The 21,638-nt window shown below is 40.1% G+C and overlaps 1 protein-coding gene and 1 pseudogene across 3 annotated transcripts; one reads left to right on the plus strand and one right to left on the minus strand.

The window, feature by feature from the left end:
• The first annotated feature begins 40 nt into the window (after positions 1-40).
• On the plus strand, positions 41-16,296 carry eya3 (EYA transcriptional coactivator and phosphatase 3). Of its 3 annotated transcripts, none has more exons than XM_005942652.3 (19): positions 41-199; positions 3,374-3,472; positions 4,442-4,491; positions 4,568-4,662; positions 4,748-4,828; positions 4,921-4,975; positions 6,893-7,002; positions 7,263-7,400; positions 7,576-7,661; positions 8,229-8,406; positions 9,217-9,386; positions 9,644-9,727; positions 9,829-9,918; positions 10,361-10,419; positions 10,512-10,672; positions 11,053-11,167; positions 11,421-11,542; positions 11,654-11,754; positions 12,634-16,296. In XM_005942652.3, the coding sequence occupies exons 2-19, from the start codon at positions 3,425-3,427 to the stop codon at positions 12,712-12,714; spliced, it is 1,824 nt and encodes a 607-aa protein (XP_005942714.1). In that variant the 5' UTR covers positions 41-199; positions 3,374-3,424; the 3' UTR covers positions 12,715-16,296. The 3 variants fall into 3 exon arrangements, with proteins under 3 accessions (XP_005942714.1, XP_005942713.1, XP_005942715.1); XM_005942651.3 differs by having other exon boundaries at positions 43-199; positions 3,377-3,472; XM_005942653.3 differs by lacking the exon at positions 7,263-7,400 and having other exon boundaries at positions 46-199; positions 3,377-3,472.
• Positions 16,297-20,061: 3,765 nt separating this feature from the next.
• On the minus strand, positions 20,062-20,911 carry LOC102306988 (annotated as a pseudogene).
• Between the last annotated feature and the right edge of the window lie 727 nt (positions 20,912-21,638).

Genomic DNA, 21,638 nt, shown 5'->3' on the forward strand with positions numbered 1-21,638 from the left:
CAGCTGTTTGCATTTTGCTCTCACCTGTGTCTGTGCGATGCTCTCGTCTCACTGTGAATCAGCCCTTCGCACATGCGCAGAACAGTCCGCAACGACCACTTCCTGCAAAATAGTGCTCCCTAACAACAGACAAAGCTTCATATGGTGGTTTCAACCAAAGGCGCTTAATTAAAAGCGTTCCTCCATCGCTCCTTCAATGGTAAGACGTGTCTCGATGATTTTGTTGTGTTTCGGGTTTTTGTTTTGCAATCAGCTTTGCAGATGAATATAGCAGAAGTGAGATGCTTTCACACGCTGCCATTTCAGTACCTACTCCAATGGCTGCTGGTCCCGACTAATCTCTGGAACGGGAAACTTTATGCCCGGGGGAAAACAAGTACAGCTAGTGATTAATTCCCCAGTGTACAGGGTTGGGAAGACTGCAGTGCATGCAAATTGAACAGCTGATGGCAAAGTTCACCGTAATTAAGTTGCCACTAAAGAATAAGTGATAATCGACATTGTCTGCTAACGTTGGGACGCTAGCGTTCCGGTGTGGTCTAAATGCTGGTGAGTTCGTGCTTTTTACTTGGGTCTGTTTGTTTCTTTTATTAGTTTGTGCCAGTCACTTTAAATTATTTAGTCACGTCTGACTTAGTATGCTGTACGAATTAATGTTTCGGTTGTCCCCGGATAGAACTGACGAGTTGCTGTTCTCCAGGAAGTAGACCGATGTCTGGCTTCACCTTCACAGTAAACTGTTCCCGGGTGCTAAATTCAGCTAACCTAACGGTAGTCTGTTAGCATTTGGAGATGTCATGGATGGGAACTTTTCGCATGACTTGATGCAATCTGTCGTTCCCGGATTAATGCTAGAATAACATACAGGACAAACAACGATGGTAGCATGTGCACTAGAGCAAACGCATTTAATAATCACAGTCCACACACAGATTTGCAGCCTGCACACGGCAATCAATATGACATTTTTAAAGAGCGATACCAGTTATTAGTAATTATTAGTAAGGAGAGAGTTGTGAATTAGTAATAATAAATCCGTGTTAACCACATATTGCTTTAGTCATTTAAATGTATATATTAAAAATGTGTAGTAAGGCTTTTAAAATTTGTAGTAATGGTTTTGTCATTCTGTTATTTGTCTCTGCATATGTCGTTTTTTAATGCTTTATTACTTTTTTGTGTACTTTGTACACTTCCCTTTCGTGTTATTCTTATTCATATTCATAGAATATTCATATTAAATATGGCCTGGCCCTTCTTAAATAAAACAAACCACAGCAATTGAAAGGACGTCATCAGAAGCCTGTTTTATGAAGCAGGATTTGGGCTTATCCAGGTAACTTCAGGTTTAACCATTAGTTTTTCTGTACTAGGAAGGCAGTTTACATCTTATATTGCCATGGTAACTTGTGCTGCAAACCTAACTTGCTATGCAGCAGCATGAAATCACCACCTACTGACCAGTCAGATGTCCCGAAAATTCCTGGAAGATCGCTTGCCTGCAGCTTGCAGAAGGCACGTGAAGCTTTTCAATAGCAACTTTGTGGTTCAGTAGTAAATGTAGATTTTTAAATTTTTTTTATTGTTTTTAACTTTCCCAGTACTGTCTAGCCTTGTATATTTTAATTATTTTTATTATATTATGTTATATTACATTATACTATATTTATAGTATTGTACTTGACACAGCCCTATTCTGACATGCAATTCACTAATTTTGGCACATCCAAATTAAATTTAGCTGAATTATCAAAATGTTACTAAGACTTTTATTGGTTGGGATTTCATTGACTTATCCAAAAATGTCTATTACGCATAGCTACACAGTACATGGAATTAAGTGGTCTTGATATCAGTATTTGAAGCAACAACTAGCCTGTAGTTGTAGCGTTTGTTCCCTGTATGTTCTGTTTGACCTTTTTTTTTTTTTTATTACTATCATCATAATGTAATAAAATTATACCTTAAAAATGTTTTTCAGGTCTTTTAACTGTCAGCCAAAACATAATGGGACTACCAGATAAATATTTTGTTTGCTGACAGATTGATAGTGGTCAACAAGGCTCACTCATATATGTATTTAATGTAGCTGCTTGTAACCCAGAACATTTTTGCCATTATGCACAAGGTCAGTTAAAAATGTTCAGATGACTCTTATCTTCACAAACAGAATCAATCAGAATCAGAATACTTTATTGATCCCTAGGGGAAAACAAATGGGCTGATGACTCTGCAAACCTGAATAATACATTTAAATTACTTTTTTTTTTTTAAATCCATCAAACAATCAAATAATTATTTACTTGTTTAATCATTTCTCTGTCAAGTGGAAGTAAAATAAGAAAGAAAGCTCTCTTTTAATTTTTTTGGTTTTCTTTATTATTTTCTGTTTTGTTTTGTCTGACCAGCAAACAATAAACTGAAAGGTACTCAGTTTTTACTCTGTGATTTTAAAAATTAAATCACATCTTCCCATTTGAAAAGCTGACTCCAGGTTTTACATATAAATGACTACAATTATTATTTTCTTGTTAATTTACTGACCAATGTTGCAGCTGCATTATATAAGTATTTATATCTGTTGGTTTAAGTGGGTCTTTTTGTTTTTTGCAGAAGGCATTCATTAGACTGAGAACTCATATAATAAAGATGTTTGGTAATCCAGTGATCAATTAATAATTCATTTTCTTAAATGAGAGACCTGCAAAATAATTTTTTTCTCGTTTTAATTCAGTTAACTTTAAAAATGTCATTAGCATATATATTTTTTTAATTCACTTATCTAAATCTCGCACAAGCCTGCATGTTCTTTAATGAACCACTTCTAAGAACAACACCTACCTGACACATTGATTTGGTGTTAATTTGCAGACTGACCTATTTTCTCTGATTGCTTTTACATTATGTCAGTTGAGTAAATGCTCATCCCTCCAGCTGTGGGCAGAGGCCCGTTAAAGTGAGCAGTGGACAAAACGAGGTTAGATCTTATCCCCCCGGGGCATCTATTGATATGAGAGCGTGCACCTGAGCAGCTAATGCTCCCAGAGGGTATGTTTTCGTTGAATGTAGGTTAGTTCGCATGTAAGGTGGCACGCATCCTTAATCCTGCAGTAAAAACAGAGTGGCGAGGACGTTGGTGAGCGTCAATGCCACACGTGCCTCACCTGCGAGTCTCGTGCTGGAGATTAGAGCAGGGTGCCCCACTTCCTTCATCGCCACTGCCTTCCTACTGATCGAACCCTGATAGGGGCAGGAGAGGGATTCACTTTATGGGACAAGGGGAGGGGGGAGTCACGTATGGGGTACTATATAAGACTGTGCTCCCACCATTGACTCTGTGCCTGTTTGTCTTTGCTTCTGTGGTGGTGTGAAGCAGGGTCCCGCCAGGCTCTCCAGGTACAGAGAGTAGGCTGAGTGTGCAGACATGTCGGGCCGCTCCGCTGCAGAGATGGATGACTCGCAGGAGCTGCCGGTGAGTATGCATGGAGTCATTTGCATAGTAACTTTACTGATTTCCTGTAACTGTTGTTTTTGTGTATGATAACAAAAATGTGGCTTAAAGTTCATGCAAATATGATGATAAGAAATGATAAGAAAGTGTATATACTTATGATATGATAATTAGATTATACAGACCTTTTTGCCTTATTTGTATATAGACTAATCATGATTACCTGCATGGTCACAACCAAAGGCCTGTTTTGAGGCAGGAAATACTCTCACAGTGTATCATTTTTTTTGTGGAGCATTAAAAGGCATTTGCTCTCTTTTTATCATCTAAAAGATAATTGATGGTTAATTGAGACAATCGATGATATGCAGATTCATCTGCTACCCGCAAAATATGTCTATTAAAGTATAACAAATCTGTTTATACACAAGAATTATTTACAGCAGAGTACAGCTGTTTTCTCTTGTCAGTGTGGTGAGCTGTTTTACTTCTATATTCAACATTCAGTTTGAGTTTTATTAACATTATTTTACCTTTATTATATTTTACTTACATATTGGACTCCTGTATTTTTTTTAAACTATAGATTTCTATTTAATTCAGCCCTTTCCCTCTAATCTCTCTAACTGAGCAGTTTTGTTTTGTTAGTTTACCTTTATTTTATGGACTTATTCTACTTTATTTATGCTAATTTTCTATACATTGTGTTTAATGTTTTGGCTGTAACACAGGACGATTTGAGGTGCATAGATCATAATGATGTTATATTATATATTGTTTGTTTTCAGTGCAGTCAAGAACTGTTCTATTACCCAGAAGGTTGTCATTTACTATTCATGCTGATATCACATTGGCTGATAAATGTCAACCCATGCACCTTTTTTTCTTAATTAAAACTACATAAATAAATAAAACTGACTGTGTTCTGCTGCTTTGTTTAAATTGTGTGAGCTGTCTGACTTGTGTGTCTGCATTTTTGTGCATGTGCAGGCAAAGAAGGCCAAGATTGACGTAGATGGCAAACTGAAGAAAGAGTCGGGGTTGGTATCTACTTATATGGGCTCACCTTTTTTAAATTACTGCTTAATTACAATAACATTTTTCCTGCTCTTTCAGTGATTTGGGGGATGATGGGAGCCCAGCCGCTGTTTTAGGTTCATCAGAGCAGGAGAACTCATATTCTGCCCTGTCCACAGCCCAAATTGATCCAGGTCAGTAGAATATGTTTAAAAATCAGAGGCTCATAATGTCCAAAGATGTTGCTGTAGTTTACTGACATTTCATGTGTGGCCACAGGTGAACAGGAGCAGTCCAGCGCAGAGAGGGGAGCTGCATCTCAACCATGTGGTGACTCAATTAACTCGTACGGTCATTCTGGTACGAACAGAAACAGACTCGGCTCTAAACAGTTCACAGTGATGTTACTCTTGTAAGTGCTCTTGTAGCTAAAATAGGCTCTTTTCCTGCAGCCACCGATGCCACAGCCACATCTGAATACACCCAACAGGTTTATCAGGGAAGCAAGTGAGTATGCTGCATGGAAGTGAGACATTAAACTTTATGAATCACTTTAGATTTATAGAGAGAAAAATGCAACATTCTCACTCACATATGCAATAAGTTTTCAAACAAAGCATACTAATCAGTTTCCACTCAGTTATTAACTTGTCAGAAGATCATTGTGGGGTAAATGTATAGATCTGTTTGAGACAGTTATTATAGTTTTGTATTTTCTGATTAGGTTTTGTTTTTATTTGGTTATATTTAGAAAAATCAGTACAGGTATTACAATAAAAACAGAATTTTTGGAAAGTGGTTGACCCGCAGTCTCACTGATACAAAGTCTCATCAGGCAAGTTTTGTTTTACTGAACTAAATTTTACTGAACTATTATCTAGGGATGGGTATCGTTTAGGTTTTATCCGATACCGGTGCCAAACTGGTACTTTTGAAACAGTGCCGGTGCTTAAACGGTGCTCGAACCGGTGCTTAAAGAATGGAGAACACAAACTTTGTCCAAAAACCTCTTATGTTTTTTTTTTGTTTTTGTTTTTTTTTGCAGTGTCTTTTTTTCTGCAAAATGATAACCAAGTTAGCCTTTTCTGTTGATACAACATACCTCCTTTGGTTGGAACCGGTGCTTAAACAATGGAAAAAAACAAACTTTGTCCTAAAACCTCTCATGTTTAGCTGTTTTTTTGTAAAAAGATAACAGTGTTAGCCTTTTCTGCAGCTATGGGGCATATATGGTATCACTCTATCAAACAAGAAGACAGCTGCATGTAACTACGACGGTGTTTGCTAGTTCACCTTACGTGCATTAATTTAATAACGTGGTTAGCCTACTCAACGTAAATTACACACGAACAACATTAAGCTACTTGCGCAGAGCTACTTGCTGCTGCCATAATCATTCGTCATCATTTCTGCTACACTGGCAGGGCTAGGGGCCAGGACTCTCCTCTTCGGGTTCTTGGGGGATGTTGCTAACTCTGGGTCCGATAACAGGCAACCCACCCGCAGTAGATGTGCTCGGTGTGAGGTCTTGCAGCAAGCTATCAATACGGTGCATTTCTCGGCTTTTAAAAAAACCCGCTATGCGTCGCCAGAACTTACGTACCTGGGCCCGCCTACTATCCTTGGAAAGGTACAATGATTGGCTAGAATCCAAAGTGTATGACATCTCAGGGGAAAAAAGCACCGAAATAAAGCACCGAAATGTGTGCTGCTTTTCGGTCTGGTTACTACCGTTTATGTCAGAACCGGTGCCATAATGGAACTGGATACCGGTACCCATCCCTACTGTTATCTTAGTTTGGTAAAATTATTATTTATTGTTGTCAGTTTTCCAGGTTCACCAACACCTAAATCAGTAGTTTCAGTTGTTTTAGTTAATTAAAATGTTTTTTTTTTTAATCTAGTTTTATTTTTTAGTGTAGTTTTAGTTAACCACAGTAACCTTGGTGCACGATTTGTGGCATCCTGACTTTACCTGCAACGTTTGGACCTCATTTTAATTTTGTTGAGATGTTCCAAAGAAGACTTTTATTGATGGCTGCAGATTTCTCCTTTTGTACATCAGCTTCTACTCTCACCACGTTGCAGGTTTGTCAGACCACCAGGTTAGATTACTAATGTGCTTTTACGAATGTAAACGTGATAAAGTAGGTGTTTGTATGTAAATGTGGTGATGAAAAATCCAACTCTTTGTGTGTGTGTGTGTGTGTGTGTGTGTGTGTGTGTGTGTGTGTGTGTGTGTGTGTGTGTGTGTTGTGTGTGTGTGTTGTGTGTGTGTGTGTGTGTTGTTTTGGTTTTTTTTTTATTTGTTTTTTATTACATCAAGACAAAGCCTGGCTCTTTTGTTTTGTATAATGCACCTGCTACAGGTGTACTCACTTTTGTTATAGGTAGTCATTCTCTCTCTCGCTCTCTCTCTTTCAGCCCAGCAGTAACGTCATACACCAGTCAGGTGGCGTTTCCTCCTCTGGCCCAGTCCACTGTGTACTCATCCTTCCCCCAAACAGGCCAGACCTACGGTCTCCCACCTTTTGGTTAGTGCCTGGTCTTTTAGGACGACCCTTTTTAAGGACAGTCTGCTCTCTAAAATCCAAGCATCACACTTCATGACTTTGCTTTTAAAGCCTCACTGTGCTTTGGCGCTGAACCAGTCTGCTTTTAAACCCTGCTTTTACACAAAAACAAATCTTGACGGGAGTACCCAGTTTACTAACTTTGCTGCATCTTCAGTGACCCACTTTCTCCTCTGCTGCGTCTTTCATCTTCAGCTTCCATTGCTCTCTTTCATCTTCAGGTGCTATGTGGCCAGGCATAAAAACAGAGACAGGGCTGCCTGATGCGCCCTCTGGTGGCCAGCCTGGGTTTCTCAGTTTCAGCTCCACATATACCTCAACCCAGCCAGGCCAGCTGCACTACTCATACCCCAGCCAAGGCAAGCTGCCATCTCACTCTGTCTCACTGCAAATACCTGAAGAACACAGTAAAGGAGAACCTGCAGCAGCACAGCTTTGATTTCCTCTCTTGCCATTATAACATCATGTAGAAGAATTTTTATTTTTATATTTTAGACTTTGCATCTCTTTTAATGCGAATGTTTCTTTCTCTAGGCTCAAGCTTCACAACATCCAGTGTGTATTCCAACATCCCTTCAGCTACAGCCGCGACTACAACCGCCTCGGCGGTGGCCCATCAGGTGAGAATGAGTGATTCTCCAGTAAGATGAAGAATAAAATTATCTTTGTGTGTGTTTTTAAGAGCGGTTGGTGCACTGTGGGAGTGGAAAATTGCCTTTAAAATGACCAAAAATTAAAAGGAAAAAATTCCTTTCAAGCTATGAATGTATGCAAGCAAAGTGTTAATATGGTGCAAATCTCAAGCAAGGAATGCAGAAGTCTTGTATGTGTGTGCTCAACATGTTTATTGTGTGCTGTGGTTGGAGATTAGAATGCTAGACATAGTGATCTATAAAAGGATATTAAAAGCATTTGTAATGTGAGCAAAAGTTCAGCTCAAACTTCAGTATTTTTGTCTTTGAGTGAGGGAAGAAATCCACAGGAAGTGAATGCTTTTGGGATCAAGTTTTGATCACAGAGGGTTCATCTGACTGTCTGACACAGAACCTGAGTTTGTGTTATGTTCAGTGATATTAGAACTTCTTGAAAAGATGAGATTGTTCCCACGTATTGTTACTCAGCCCTGCGTGGAGTCCTTTCCCATCATTCTGCTGATCGCGTTTGTTTGTTGTTTCACTTCTCTCCAGGATTTTAGCAGCTATAACTCTCTGGGACAGAGTCAGTTCTCTCAGTACTACACTCTTCCTCCCAGCTACGTGCCTGCTGGGCTACCTAACAGTGATGACCACAGTGGCGGTGCAGGTGTTGCTGGATATTCAGCAGTGAAATCAGAGGAGGCCGCCTCAGCTGGACTGCCTCCTAGAGGTTTTTGGCTTTTCATTATCTTTTGCCTTTTACCTTTTTTCTGCTTTTGGTTTCTTTACCTTAACCTTACCTTTACCTTAACTGTCAGCACTTTGTTCTACAGCACATGTTAAATAGCTGTGTAACATTGCTGTACCTACATTTAAAGCAGGAAAAAGCACAGTAAGAATACTTAAACCAAAACGTCTCATGGTACTGTCTTTCTCTAAGTTAACTTTACATAAATAAAAACCTGAAAAATAACTAAATGAATACTGCACACACTGTTAAGGTGCTTGTGTTACTGTGTAGAAATATTTAACAAACTAGTTAAACAGTTAGGATGAAGTATAGTGTACTTTTTATTTTATTTATTTTTTATCAGTTCTCCTGTGCACTTGGCTAAAATTTCATTTTCAAGATGCAATTTGTTCTACATCCTGGAAGAACTTATAACAGAACTGTTCTGTTTTGTCTGGAGCTCTTTTTAGATATCCACTGCAGCCCTGCACAGCTCGAGACATTTCAGAAATGCAGATGAGAAATTTAAGATCTAAAGTAGTTGGATCAGACATTAAACTGTCAGCTTTAGACCAGGTTACACTGAAGTGTGAAGAGAGCAGCTAATATTCTGGATCTGCACCTCAGTAAACAAGTGAAAAAGTCTGCAGCCAATTCTCCTTTTTAATCCCATAATGTGCTGTGGAATTCAAAAAGAATTTAAGTGGAAAATCTAAATAACTAAAATGAGAATCTTCTTTTGGCTGCTCTCTTGTTTAAAGGTTGTTTTTTATGCTGGCTGCCACGCTCATGTTCTTGGTCTCGTTTTAGATGCGTCCCCACCAGAAAACCTGCCTGTTTGTGCGGCTCTTCCTACAGCTGTGGCAGTGCCCGCTGGAGCTCGAGATCAGGACGAGGTCGGCCGCAGGAACTCGGTGGGCAAAGCCAAAGGGAAGGGCAAGAAGTCTGATAACTCTCCACCTGCTGAGAGTGACCTGGAGGTAATTTGCTTATTAAACAGTGCTGGATATAATTAATAGCAGTGAGTTTGTTTTGACATTTGTGAAATCCTTACAATGATATATTAATTAACTATTACAGGAACTGAACCATTTCTGTGTCAAGTCCAAACCCAAGTTATGTTTATGGGTTTTTTTCATGCTTTTTGAAATATAATGGGAAAGTTAGAGGAGCAGGAAAAAGTTCACTGTAATATGGAGTGCAGCCCAACAGGTAATCTTGTTCTTTTGTGTTTCAGCGCATTTTTCTATGGGATTTGGATGAAACCATCATTATATTCCACTCTTTGCTCACCGGCTCTTATGCGCAGAAGTTTGGCAAGGTTGGTTTTTCCAAAGATGAATCCTTTGAGCTTACAATGCAAAAATTAGACCTATTGAATTGTGTAACATGCTTATTGTGGGTCTGTTTTATTTTGTTCAGGACCCGGCGACTGTGTTGAACTTGGGCTTGCAGATGGAGGAGCTGATCTTTGAGCTGGCAGACACCCATCTTTTCTTCAATGACCTCGAGGTACAGTGACGTTTGTTTAGACTGGAGTGAATATGAGAGATGAGCAGCTTTTGCTTGTTCACAGCAGCTGGTACAAACCAGAATTCCAGATTTTATTTAATTTTATTTTTTACAAACTCACTGAGTTGTATGTCAGATGGAAGAAGGCAGATAGACAATAGGCTGACTGTGAAAAACCGGTTGAACTGCATTAAACAAACAAATGCGGCGCTGTTTCCTGACATGAGCACTTCTAAACCAATCAAAAAGCATATTATTATACATGTGAATAATAATCAGGTAACTGGTGAGTGTTTTTTTCTGGTTCCACCTCCTTCCTTTTTAACAGGTTGAAGGTGTTCAAAAAGCCCCACAATTACTTGTCATACATGTTTTAGTTTCATATTTAATTAGTTCCTAACAAAACTAGGAAAAGAATCCCTCTACTTGTGTTTTCTTCCAGGAGTGTGATCAAGTCCATGTTGAGGATGTGGCGTCTGATGACAATGGACAGGACCTGAGGTGTGTTACACGCTGCCCCGCTAACTAACCCAGACACTACAAAATGCTTTGTGTCGTTCTGAGTAATCACAGGTAGTTTGTCTTTGCTTCAGCAACTACAACTTCATGGCGGATGGATTTAACGGCCCCAGCGGTGGAGCTGCATCAGGAACCACCACAGGAGTTCAGGGAGGGGTGGAGTGGATGCGTAAACTGGCTTTTCGTTACCGCCGTCTAAAAGAGATCTACAATACTTACAAAGGAAATGTCGGGGGTGAGTTTGCAAAGCAGCGTCCTGTGAAGGCTTAAGTGACAGCAGCTCAGACGAAGGAAAAATACATTCTCACATTAAAACACCAGACTTTTCTTCCCAGCTCCCAGAAACCAGCAGTGACTGGAACTTAAGCTCTTTGTTTTCCTGCTCTTGTTACACAAATAAATGTTTTAGTACAGCAGCCAAAAACAAACAGCAAACTGTTAAGGAGGTGAGCTGCACTCAGACTTTGGAGTTTGAGCCACAGTAGGTGGATCATTGTAAGCATTTTGTAAAAAGCGTGCATTTCAGTGTTGCTCCTAACGGAGTTTAGAGCTTGCAGTGAAGAGGCTCAAAGGCTAAGCATAGACGTCTGCTTTGGGGTTTTTTTGGTGTTCCAGGCCTGTTGAATCCCATCAAGAGGGAGCTGCTGTTGAGGCTTCAGTCCGAGATCGAGAATGTTACAGACTCCTGGCTCAGCACTGCGCTCAAGTCTCTGCTGCTCATCCAGTCCAGGTTTGAGCACCTCAGGTTATCGTTTTAGCTCGTAGGTAGTATGTCGTAGATTAGTTACTCCTTGTTAAAATATTTTGTTTGCATCTTTGAGATTCACCCTTAACCCTGAGTTATTGTAGGGTCTTTATCTTACAATTTAAACTGCCTTGTGGCAACTGTTGTTGTGATTTGGTGCTGTATAAATCAAATCAAATACAGTTGAATTGGATGATGATGTTATAAATCTGTGTGTGTGTGTGACACCCACCAACAGGGGGAAGTGTATGAACGTGTTGGTCACCACGACTCAGCTGGTTCCAGCTCTGGCCAAAGTGCTGCTCTACGGCCTGGGAGACGTCTTCCCCATCGAAAACATCTACAGTGCCACAAAAATAGGTACGTATGCAACCTGATTACTCTGTGTCAAATTAAAAAAAAAAAAAAGATCTGTTTATATCTTTATGTGATTCTTTATTTTCCTTTTCCCTGCGGTTTCCTGTCATGTAGGAAAAGAGAGCTGCTTTGAGAGGATCGTCTCTCGCTTTGGGAAAAAAGTGACTTATGTGGTGATCGGTGACGGCCGAGATGAGGAATTTGCAGCAAAACAGGTAAAACTCCATTTTTGCCTTTTTTTTTCTTAAACTATTTCATTTCAAATTGGATGATCTGCAGCATTTTATGATTTTTGACCCATTTTAATGGAACAATTCGATTGTGTTTTTGTGTGGACAGGCAGAATTTCAGATTTTTAGGAAAAAAGATGCAGGTACACGTTCCACATGGTTTTTGTTGTCTTTTTTTCTTCCTGATCACGAGATCATGTACCAGGAAAAAGAAACAAGGCATGGTTTACTGGGAGAATATGATCCTGGATGACATTGACTTATTTATTTACAGTGTGGTATGAAAGATGGTTTATAACCAAAAAACAAAAAAGATACATGAGACATTTTTCCACCTGCTGAAGTTACTGTTTAGACTGACTTGAATTTTCAGAGCAGGTTCATCCTAGATCCTCTCTGAGAAAGTACCTGAATGGTACAAAGTTAACCTGTCAGGAAAAAACATATAAGATGAGAAGGACAGGGGAAGCTGGTTGACAACGAGTGAACTTTCAAAATAAGAGCCAGGAAGTTGTGGGGGTTTTTTCATGTATTTTTAAGAAGTGATTATAAATGCAGGGATTTTCTTGCATGAAAACACTCTGCAGTAAAGTGGATTTAAGAGATGTTTAATTAGTCAAGCATAAAATATTCCTTTGGATGTTTGCACAATCTGTTGGAGCGCGCCCCCCCCCCCCCCCCCCCCGCCCCCCGTCCCCAGAACCCTGATTTTTCTACAATTAAACTAAATAAAGTTGTCATATGTAGATGGGAGACCCACAAACATAATGTCTCACGTGGACAAAACACTTTGTCAGGCTGTGCTCTTTACAATTACACACTCTGCTTTCTTGTGCCTAATTTTTTGTCTCCTTACCTCTGCAGCACAACATGCCTTTCTGGCGGATCTCCAGTCACGGCGACCTCGTGTCCCTTCACCAAGCGCTGGAACTGGACTTCTTGTAACGAGGATGCTGTTGAATGTTGTGCACTCAAAGGGAAAACGTTGTCGTCGTACTGGTGACTTGTGGAGTGAAACTGTGTGTGTGGAAAAATTCTCCACAAGCCCAACAATCCACACTCACCTGTTAGAAATCTGCTCTCGCTGTCCGACGACTTGCAACTCGCTGTGTGTTGGTGAACGCTTTGAGGCGGACTTTGGGTCAGAGCCGCCTGCGAGAAACAAACTGGACGCGTCAGTCATCAGAAGTAAGGTTCCTCTCGCCCAGCACCCCCTCCTCTACGGCAGCTAAGCTCACTGCGGCTGAAACTGGCACTGATTTGGACACGGAAGGGATGACTTCTATTATCCAGCTGCTTCACGGTTTTTGGCTTTTGTTTTCACATAAACATCCAAAAGTCCTGCAGCAAACATCATCCCTCAACTCTCACTGAGTTTAAACGGCTAAAGAGACGTTGTTTGTTGGTGGCTTTGTCTGTGGAGGTTGTCATAGCTTTTTATTTTGAAAAATCTCTTTCCGGGGTGACTTGAAAACATCATTTTGCCTTTGTTTTTCATTATGTTCCTGACAGTCATCAAGTATCAATTAATCCCACTTTTATGTGTTGCCTCTCATGTAGCCAGACCGTTATTAAACAAAAGGTACTCAGTGATGGAGGGCAGCAGGGGCCATTAATCTCTGACTGTCACGACAAGACCAAACCACACCATCAGTCAGCACCATCAGTTCTGACCTCTCCACTGTGTGTGATCCGTGGTCACCGAGCATGTGCTAAGGATAAGAGATGCAAACTGCAGGAAGTGGTAATAAGTGTGGGAAAACATGCACAGAGCATCATCAGTTTCATGGATGACTGGGCAGAAGGATCACAATTTTATTATTATTATTTTTCCCCCATTGTTTGGTTTTCAGACTCATGGCTTCATTTGATGTTTTAGGCAAGAAAACAAATATGTGACTTAACAGAATACTGCAAAAATAAGTAATAAAAGTTTAATAAATGATAAAGAATAAATAATATAATAGCCTCCAATTACACTCCAGGGCTGGACTACATATGTAGAACTACATCCACTAAATATCTGACGTTGGTGTAGTCATCCTTTTTCCTCTTGTGGCTGTAAAGAGCTTCTTTAATTGAAGCTGAAAGCTGAAGTTTTGTCATGACTGGTGATGTTTTGAATATATTTGGACTTGAAAACATTTTTCCACCCTATGCCAATGATAATCAACACTCTTTGTGTCCTTTGGGCTCCTCAGAGCGCAGTCCCAAGTGTCCTTGAATTCCCAGAAGAGAGGTGGAGTGACAAATCTGTAACCAGAACGAAACCGTGATTCAAAGGTCCGCACTATCATATTCATTTCACTGTGATATGGATCTGTTGATGCCTGGTTAAAGTGTGCTGGTTTGGTCTTTCCAAAATTGTTCTAGTACAAGTGAACACCCGATTAATGGGAGATTATTTTTTGCTCATAAGCTAATCACAAAGTAGAAGTCTTCTTTTCACTTTCCTCCTATTTAAAGAAAAACTGAGTCCATCTGTGGTTTTACAGAAATGTTACACAGCTGAAGATCATGTAGCGTTCTTATTTCTTCGATGACCCAAGTAACCCAAGTATGTTTTCAGAGTGTTTGAGTAGGAAAATATGAGCATCCATGGCTGGATTACTGAGACGACCCAGCGGGGACACATGAGACTAAACCAGACGCTTTCATACATGTGCCGTAGCCCTGAAATGTTTTTGACGTTACCTTGTCTGATTCGGTCCATTGGGGTCAATAACCTGCGCCTCTCTAAAACAAATACACGAGAACGGAGGAGCTTTGTTTGCTCTGCTTTCTGCACGCAAACTTCAACCGAACATATTCCCACAAATGAGAACACGTCTGAAGCAGATTACTTCCTGGTGTGCAGGGAGGACATAGTTCCGGGTTCATGTGTAAACTTGATGGCGGAGTTTCTCACACATGGATTAATCAAAGTCCTCGATCATGAGACTTTGTTCTTCAGAGATCATCACAGTGAGTTATTCTTATAATCTGGGAAACTTGCTGACTTTCAGATGAAAGCATAAAATATTCTGGAGTGTTGTTTTTCTTTTATCGTCTTTGTTGTTTGTTGATTTTCGTTCTTTCTGTTTATTTTTTTCTTTTTTTCATAAAAGTATTTTTTCATTGTTTTTCAAAGTACCAGAAAACTTGCAGCCGAATATTTTTGGCTTTTTGAGGCTCTGTTGGTCTTATTGGAGTCGTAGATATGATGTGCATCAAATTACTAATTAGGAAGATGATTAATAATTAGATGCAGTCTTAATTTTGTCTGTGAATGTCAGAAAGTGGTACAGAAGGCAGCCTAAGACCCAGATATTATTATAATAAAGGGGGAAAAAAAGAAGTAAACGAGACATGGCTTTACACACCTCCTCAGTTACTTTGAGTTATCGTCACTCAGCCTCACAACAACCCAAAGTCTTTCTAAATCATATAGGAGGGAATCAAAAATAAAGGATGACAGTGCAATAAACTTCTTTGCTCATTAACTGTATTTCGAGGGGTTTGTTTTGTTATGTAGACGGCGAGGAGCGCAGAGGGATGGACCTTCCCCAGTCTGAATGAGATTAAGACTGAACAATAACTGAGCCTGAAGAAGATTTTCACACACATGCAGCTTGACCGTTAAGAATGTGTATTTGTGTGTCGTTTTGTTTGTGTCCTGTGTGCATATTTATATTGTGCCTTTAACCATCATCTGTCTGCTTAATCTCAAAGGGAAATATCTTTTTATGTTTGATACACGTATCTCTGCATTGTTATTATCCAAAGTGTTATTTTACTTTATTTTTATCTCAATACTTTTTAAGTACTGTCGAGATTTTCTTTTGTTACTGAGTTTGACTTTTTTGACTTGATTGTTCTGTCTGCACTGCAACTGAAAGGTCTGGTAGAAAACTCCACATGCTCAGTGTTTAAAGAAATTTAAAGTTCGGCGTTCAGATGTTTTCCTCCTTTTGACGAGGAGACTTTTTTTTTTCTTTTGCTGTGAAACATTTAGCATCGCTTAGACAATCACAATCCCCGATGTTTGGTGTTTTTATTTTTTATGGCAGGTCAGAAGGTGAAAGCAGCTGTAACAAAGCGTGCTCGTTCTGTCGTTCAGTTACTACCTTAGTGAATCCAAGGGAGAACGAGCAGTCCTCAAACAGAAAACTGAGACCTTTGCATCTGTTCAGCTTATTGAATGTTTATTTCTTTACTTTGTCTGCATGTCACGCCTGTTTTGAAGTATATTATCATGGCCGTACATAATGACCATGAAATGTTTAAGGGACTATAATCTTAGATTTTCTTTTTTTTATGCCAAATATTGCTGTTATTCAAAAGCTGTTTATTTTATATATATTTCATCTCATTTTCAGACATGTGAGGCTGTTTGCGGTCACATAGAGAGCCTGAAACTCAACACTATCATAATAATCAATGCTAATTATTTAATGACAGTAATCACTATTTCCTCCCAACAGCCCTGTAAGGTTTTCCTGTGTAAGACAATATAATGTAAATACATTTTAAAGGTTTCAGACTCAAGTTTGTGTGTTTTTATTTTATTCAAAATGGGGGAAAATTAAAAAGAAATGTATTTGCAAATATAAACCAGAAGGCGGTAGATTATAGTAGTAGAAATAACATATTTAGATCAAATAAATACCTTATTTATTACCTTAAAGTTAGATTCCGGTGTAGTCGGCTTTCTAATGAGAACAGGAAGTAGTCTTTTTGGTTTCTCTATTACAAGATTAATATAGCTGTACCAGCCATTGCTCACTTGTGTCCACACAGGCCCAAGAAATTCTTACCTGAAGTTTAAAACAAATACTACAGTTTGGGCCATAATTCTTCGGACAAAGATGCAGTTTTTCTAGTTTTGCTTCTTTACACCAACACAGTGGATTTTCATTCCAGCAACATCTACTGATTGACGTGCAGATTTTCAGAACTTCAGATTGAGTTTTACAAGTTGAATCATTGACTGAAGATCAGTTTCACGGCCAGGTTCCCTTGTAATTCCATGATAAATAAATATCACCTCCACCCCTCTTCTCTCTACACATTACTTATTTCATTCATCTTCCCCTCACCCCTCTACTCTCCCCACCTCCCTTTTATCTTTCCTCCATCCTTCTCTTCACTTACTTCAGTTACCCATCATTCTTTTGCTTCATTTCTTCCACCCTTCTTGCCCTTCTCTTCATCCTATATCTCAATCCCCTCCTCTTTGAAGTTTTCAGGGGACACCCAGTTGGGAAAAGACCCCAAGGTACAACTGGATATATGTAACCTGGTCCTGAAACAACTTAGGATCCTCTGGGAGAAACTGCAAAATGCTCCTGAGGAAAATTAAAATATCTGGAAAATGTTGCTTACGCTGCTGCCACCATCAACAGACTTCAACTTAACAAAATAAAACTAAATAAAAGAAAACTTAACAACTGTAGCATGAATGGGAAACACTCTTTCAAATAGTTACTTGAATCTGTTTGTTACTTGCGTTCAATCGAGGTCTAAACTTACTACTTATTACTTAAGAAAGAAGAGGACGTGTCTATCCTGGGACAGGATGTTAATGGGGTGGAGTACAAATACCCGGGCTGAGTGACAACATTTATTTAAAAGGTTTCAGGACTTAAGGAAATTGACTGTTGTTTTTGTTTCTTGTTCCTGCAGAAATGAACAAAAAAGTTGCCAATGAACTTGATTATCAGGTGTCACAGTTTCCATCTTTTTAGAGTTTCTGTTGCATATGAATAAATAATACAGAAACCACACAATCCAAAATATGCAATTGCAATGATCAAGGCTAAAGCAAGAGATGAAATAACAGTTTTCTATCTTCCAAACATGGATTTCAAACTATCCTATATGCCAGTATCTATTTGTTAGAAAAATTCCCTTATGGAGTGAGACACACAGGAAGCAATAGCATACACAGTGAACATCTGTGCAAGTGCTCATGAGTTTCATTTATTAACTTCTTCCATCATTATCTTGGAAACAGATATGTGTGTGACGCTCTTACAGAGAAATAATTCAGCTAATGGTGTGCTAGCACATAATTCAAGATTCAAGAAGGTTTATTGTCATTTTGCATGGTATTTACAGAAATACACAGACTGAACTGAAATATTGTTTCTCACCAGCCTCTACAGTACAACAATCAGTAAAAAATAAAAATACACTATAACAATCATGCAGCAGCTTCAGTAAACTCAGGTGTAAACAACCACACTGATTCAGCAAGCAGCAGTCCTCTCACAGAGAGGGATTAATATTGCTAATAGTGCTTGGATAAGAGATTGTCGAGCAGCCACAGCAAGGCTTGGGAGAAAGACTGATTAACTGGACAAGGAGACAGACAGACAGACAGACAGACAGATACATTCCATCAGCTTACTGCAAAGTGTCTATTACTATTTAAGACTTTATAGCCAAATCTTTCCAAAACCTACACAACCCCTCTAAACCTCTGGTCACAGATCCATCAGAAGCAGTGTAGTTCATTAATTTGAAGCTAGACATTATTTTTACCCAAGCCTGAGCAAAGGTTAAGGAGACAAGTCAGACTAACAACTAGGGCTGCAGCTCTCGATTATTTTAGTAATTGAGTAATCTGTTGATTATGCCATATTAAAATACAGTTTTAAAACAAAACTTTGGCTTAAATGCAATAGTATATAAATACTCTCAAGTACTGTTTGAGAGTACTTTATTTCCTGGATGGCATAGATTTGGTGTGTGTTCATATTTATTAGTTTGTACCAGTGGGACCAGTCCCATCCAACTACTGGCCAATAACCTGCCTCAGTACCAGAAGGACGCTCCTGTCAGGCATCATAGTGTCTAAGATAAACAGGCTCATGGCTCAATACATGAGCGGAGCACAGAAAGGAATTGGCAGGAATACCAGAGGAGCGAAACACCAGCTACTGGTAGACAGAGCAGTTGCACAAGACTGTAAAACAAGACTGAGCAACCTGAGCACTGCCTGGATTGATTACAAGAAGGCCTGTGACTCAATGCCCCACACCTGGATCCTGGAATGCCTAGAACTATACAAGATCAACAGGACCCTAAGAGCCTTCATCAGGAACTCAATGGAGATGTGGCGTACACTAGCCAACTTCCAAGCCAATAACACAAGTCGCCATCAAATGAGGGATCTGCCAAGGAGATGCTCTGTCCCCACTGCTGTTCTGCATAGGCCTGAACCCCCTCAGAGATCATTAACAAGACTGGCTACGGATACCGACTACAGAATGGAGCAGTTGTCAGCCACCTCCTGTACATGGATGACATGAAGCTGTATGCCAAGAGTGAACGAGAAATCGATTCACTGATACACACCACCAGGCTATACAGTAATGACAGTGGAATGTCATTTGAACTGGAGAAATGGATGGTAACAAAGAGAGCGAAGGGGATTGAACTAACAGAAGGCAACATTACAGACATCAAGGACAGCTACAGGTACCTGGGAATCCCGCAGGCAAATGGGAACCACGAAGTGGCCACTAGGAAAGCTGCGACCCCCAAATACCTGCAAAGGGTCAGGCTAGTCCTGAGGAGTCAGGTGAACAGTAAGAACAAGATCCGGGCTGTCAACACCTACACCCTGCCCGTGATCAGGTACCCCGCTGGGAAAATAAGCTGGCCAAAGGAGGAGATGAAAGCCACTGACATCAAGACGAGGAAGCTCCTGACCATGCATGGAGGGTTTCACCCCAAGACTGTATGCTAAGTGGAAAGAAGGAAGCCGGGGACTGGTCAGTGTAAGCACCACAGTCCAGGATGAGAAAACGAACATCCACGAATACATAGGAAGATGGCACCAACCAACTGCATGCTCAGTGAATACCACAGGGCAGCAGAAACCCAAGAAAGAAGATGAAGAGGAGAAACCAACATGGCAGGATAGGCCCCTGCACGGTATGTACCACCAGCAGATCGAGGATGTATCAACTTGTGAAAATCCATTACTTAAATTTGCCCATTTGTGTAATTAGTGTCTTCTTTTTTCTCCGCTTGGCTAAACAACTTTACAGATGGATTTTAAGTGGATCTCTGTGCTGTAAAACACTGTTAAATGTCAGAATCATACACAGACTAATCCAGTGCATTTTGGTGAAAGAAAATTAGTGACAGTGTTAGCAAAAAATTAGATAAGAGTGTTTTTCAACCCTTGCACAGCACTTAGCAGAAAACCCCCCAACAATTTGTTGCAGTGTTGCAAGCCTGTTGCTTCTCATTTAGCCGCTGCATTGATGTGGTGAAGTTTCAGCTCAGATTCATCACCCTTCAGCAGTGTCTTGATATTGAAACCTTGTCTCCCTGCACCAGACGAAGCAGAATGGCCCGTGTGTCTTTGAAAGTGACTTCATCACCAACAGCATACTTCCTCACTACAATCTCCTTCACCTCTTTCTCTGTTTTCCTGTGTCTTTCCTTTCACATCAATATAATAGCAATTACTGCTGGCATACAAACAGGAGATGACCATGGCCAGGAGAAGCCTGATGTGTGGTTCATATCAGAGCTGTGGATGAGCAGGGTGGAAGAAGGCTGTGTCACCCTATTCCATTTCTAGGTGCACCCTGTGGGTCATAGTCTCGGACTCCATGGTACATCTTGTTCACTCAGCCCTCCAACTCAGGATAGTCATGTTCCTGCAGCATGCCATTGTGTGATCCTGGCAGGACGACCAGGCAGCCATTCTGCCCGTCCATGCACAGACAATCCCATCACATGGTCAAAAGAGGAAGTAATTCAGATCCTGATTCAATGGATGACAGGACATCTTCTCACTTGCATCAGGAGGTTTGTTGATCAGCGTCATGTGCATAACCATGATATTCTGTCCAGTGAAACACTCAATGTACTTAGGAATCACTGGTAAAGAGCCATACCGGAAGAGGTCATGATCCTCCTGGAAGTCCTGCAGTTTAGAGACAGCTTTCTGATGTGCGTGACTGTATGGTTTGAGCAGATGTGGGTGGAGCTCTGATTCCTGCAGGTCTGTCAAGATGGTTGATAATGACTTGGAATCTCTCCACAGGGTGAGACATTTTCTGTCAAGTATCAGTGCTTCATGTCCTCTGTAAACTTGGACAAGTAGTGGAAGTGGGTTGGTGTACTTCACAGACCTCATCTGACTGGGGGAAAGGCACTGATGGGTTTTGACTGGTTGCTACACAAACTTCTGTAGATGTCATATACTTGTGCCTGTGTCGTATTGTCTTCCTCAGTACAATTCATGTTAAACATTGTCTCTTATCCAACTCATCTAATGCAAAATTAAACAAGCACAATGAAACAGTGTCTGACCACTCTGCAAAAGACTTATTTCTCACAAAATGAAATTTAAATAGTCAAACTATATGTTCCTGTATTAGATCATTTCAGTGCTTGATCATTACAGAATCTTACAGTGAATGTCCCCTTGTCAGAAACAAGTATCCACTTTGTGCTGGTCAATGTCCAAACCAACCACACCTCTTTCTTCGAAGTCACATGGTTTCTGGGAAATCACAAAGTGCGGCCAATACTCCCTGATTATTGCTTTTGATGTCACTCATGAGGAAGTTACGGATATAGAGAGACTCTAAATCCTAAAATCCCTCTCGCAGGTGGAAAAAGTTTGTGAGAGGTAAAGGTAGCATCTGATGTTACTGATCTTACTAAATATAAAGAGTAGAGTCTGGTAGGATTTCTAAGACAGCTGCATCTAAACCAAACAGAGATTAGAAGGTGAGTTTTTGGGGTGATATTTACACACACACACACACACACACACACACACACACACACACACACACACACACACACACACACACACACATATATATTGTCTTCCTGAAGTAATTTACTTTTTCCCC

This window comes from Haplochromis burtoni, unplaced genomic scaffold (genome assembly GCF_018398535.1).
Source record: "Haplochromis burtoni strain Fernald_Lab_line unplaced genomic scaffold, NCSU_Asbu1 Contig_149, whole genome shotgun sequence".
NCBI lineage: Eukaryota > Metazoa > Chordata > Actinopteri > Cichliformes > Cichlidae > Haplochromis > Haplochromis burtoni.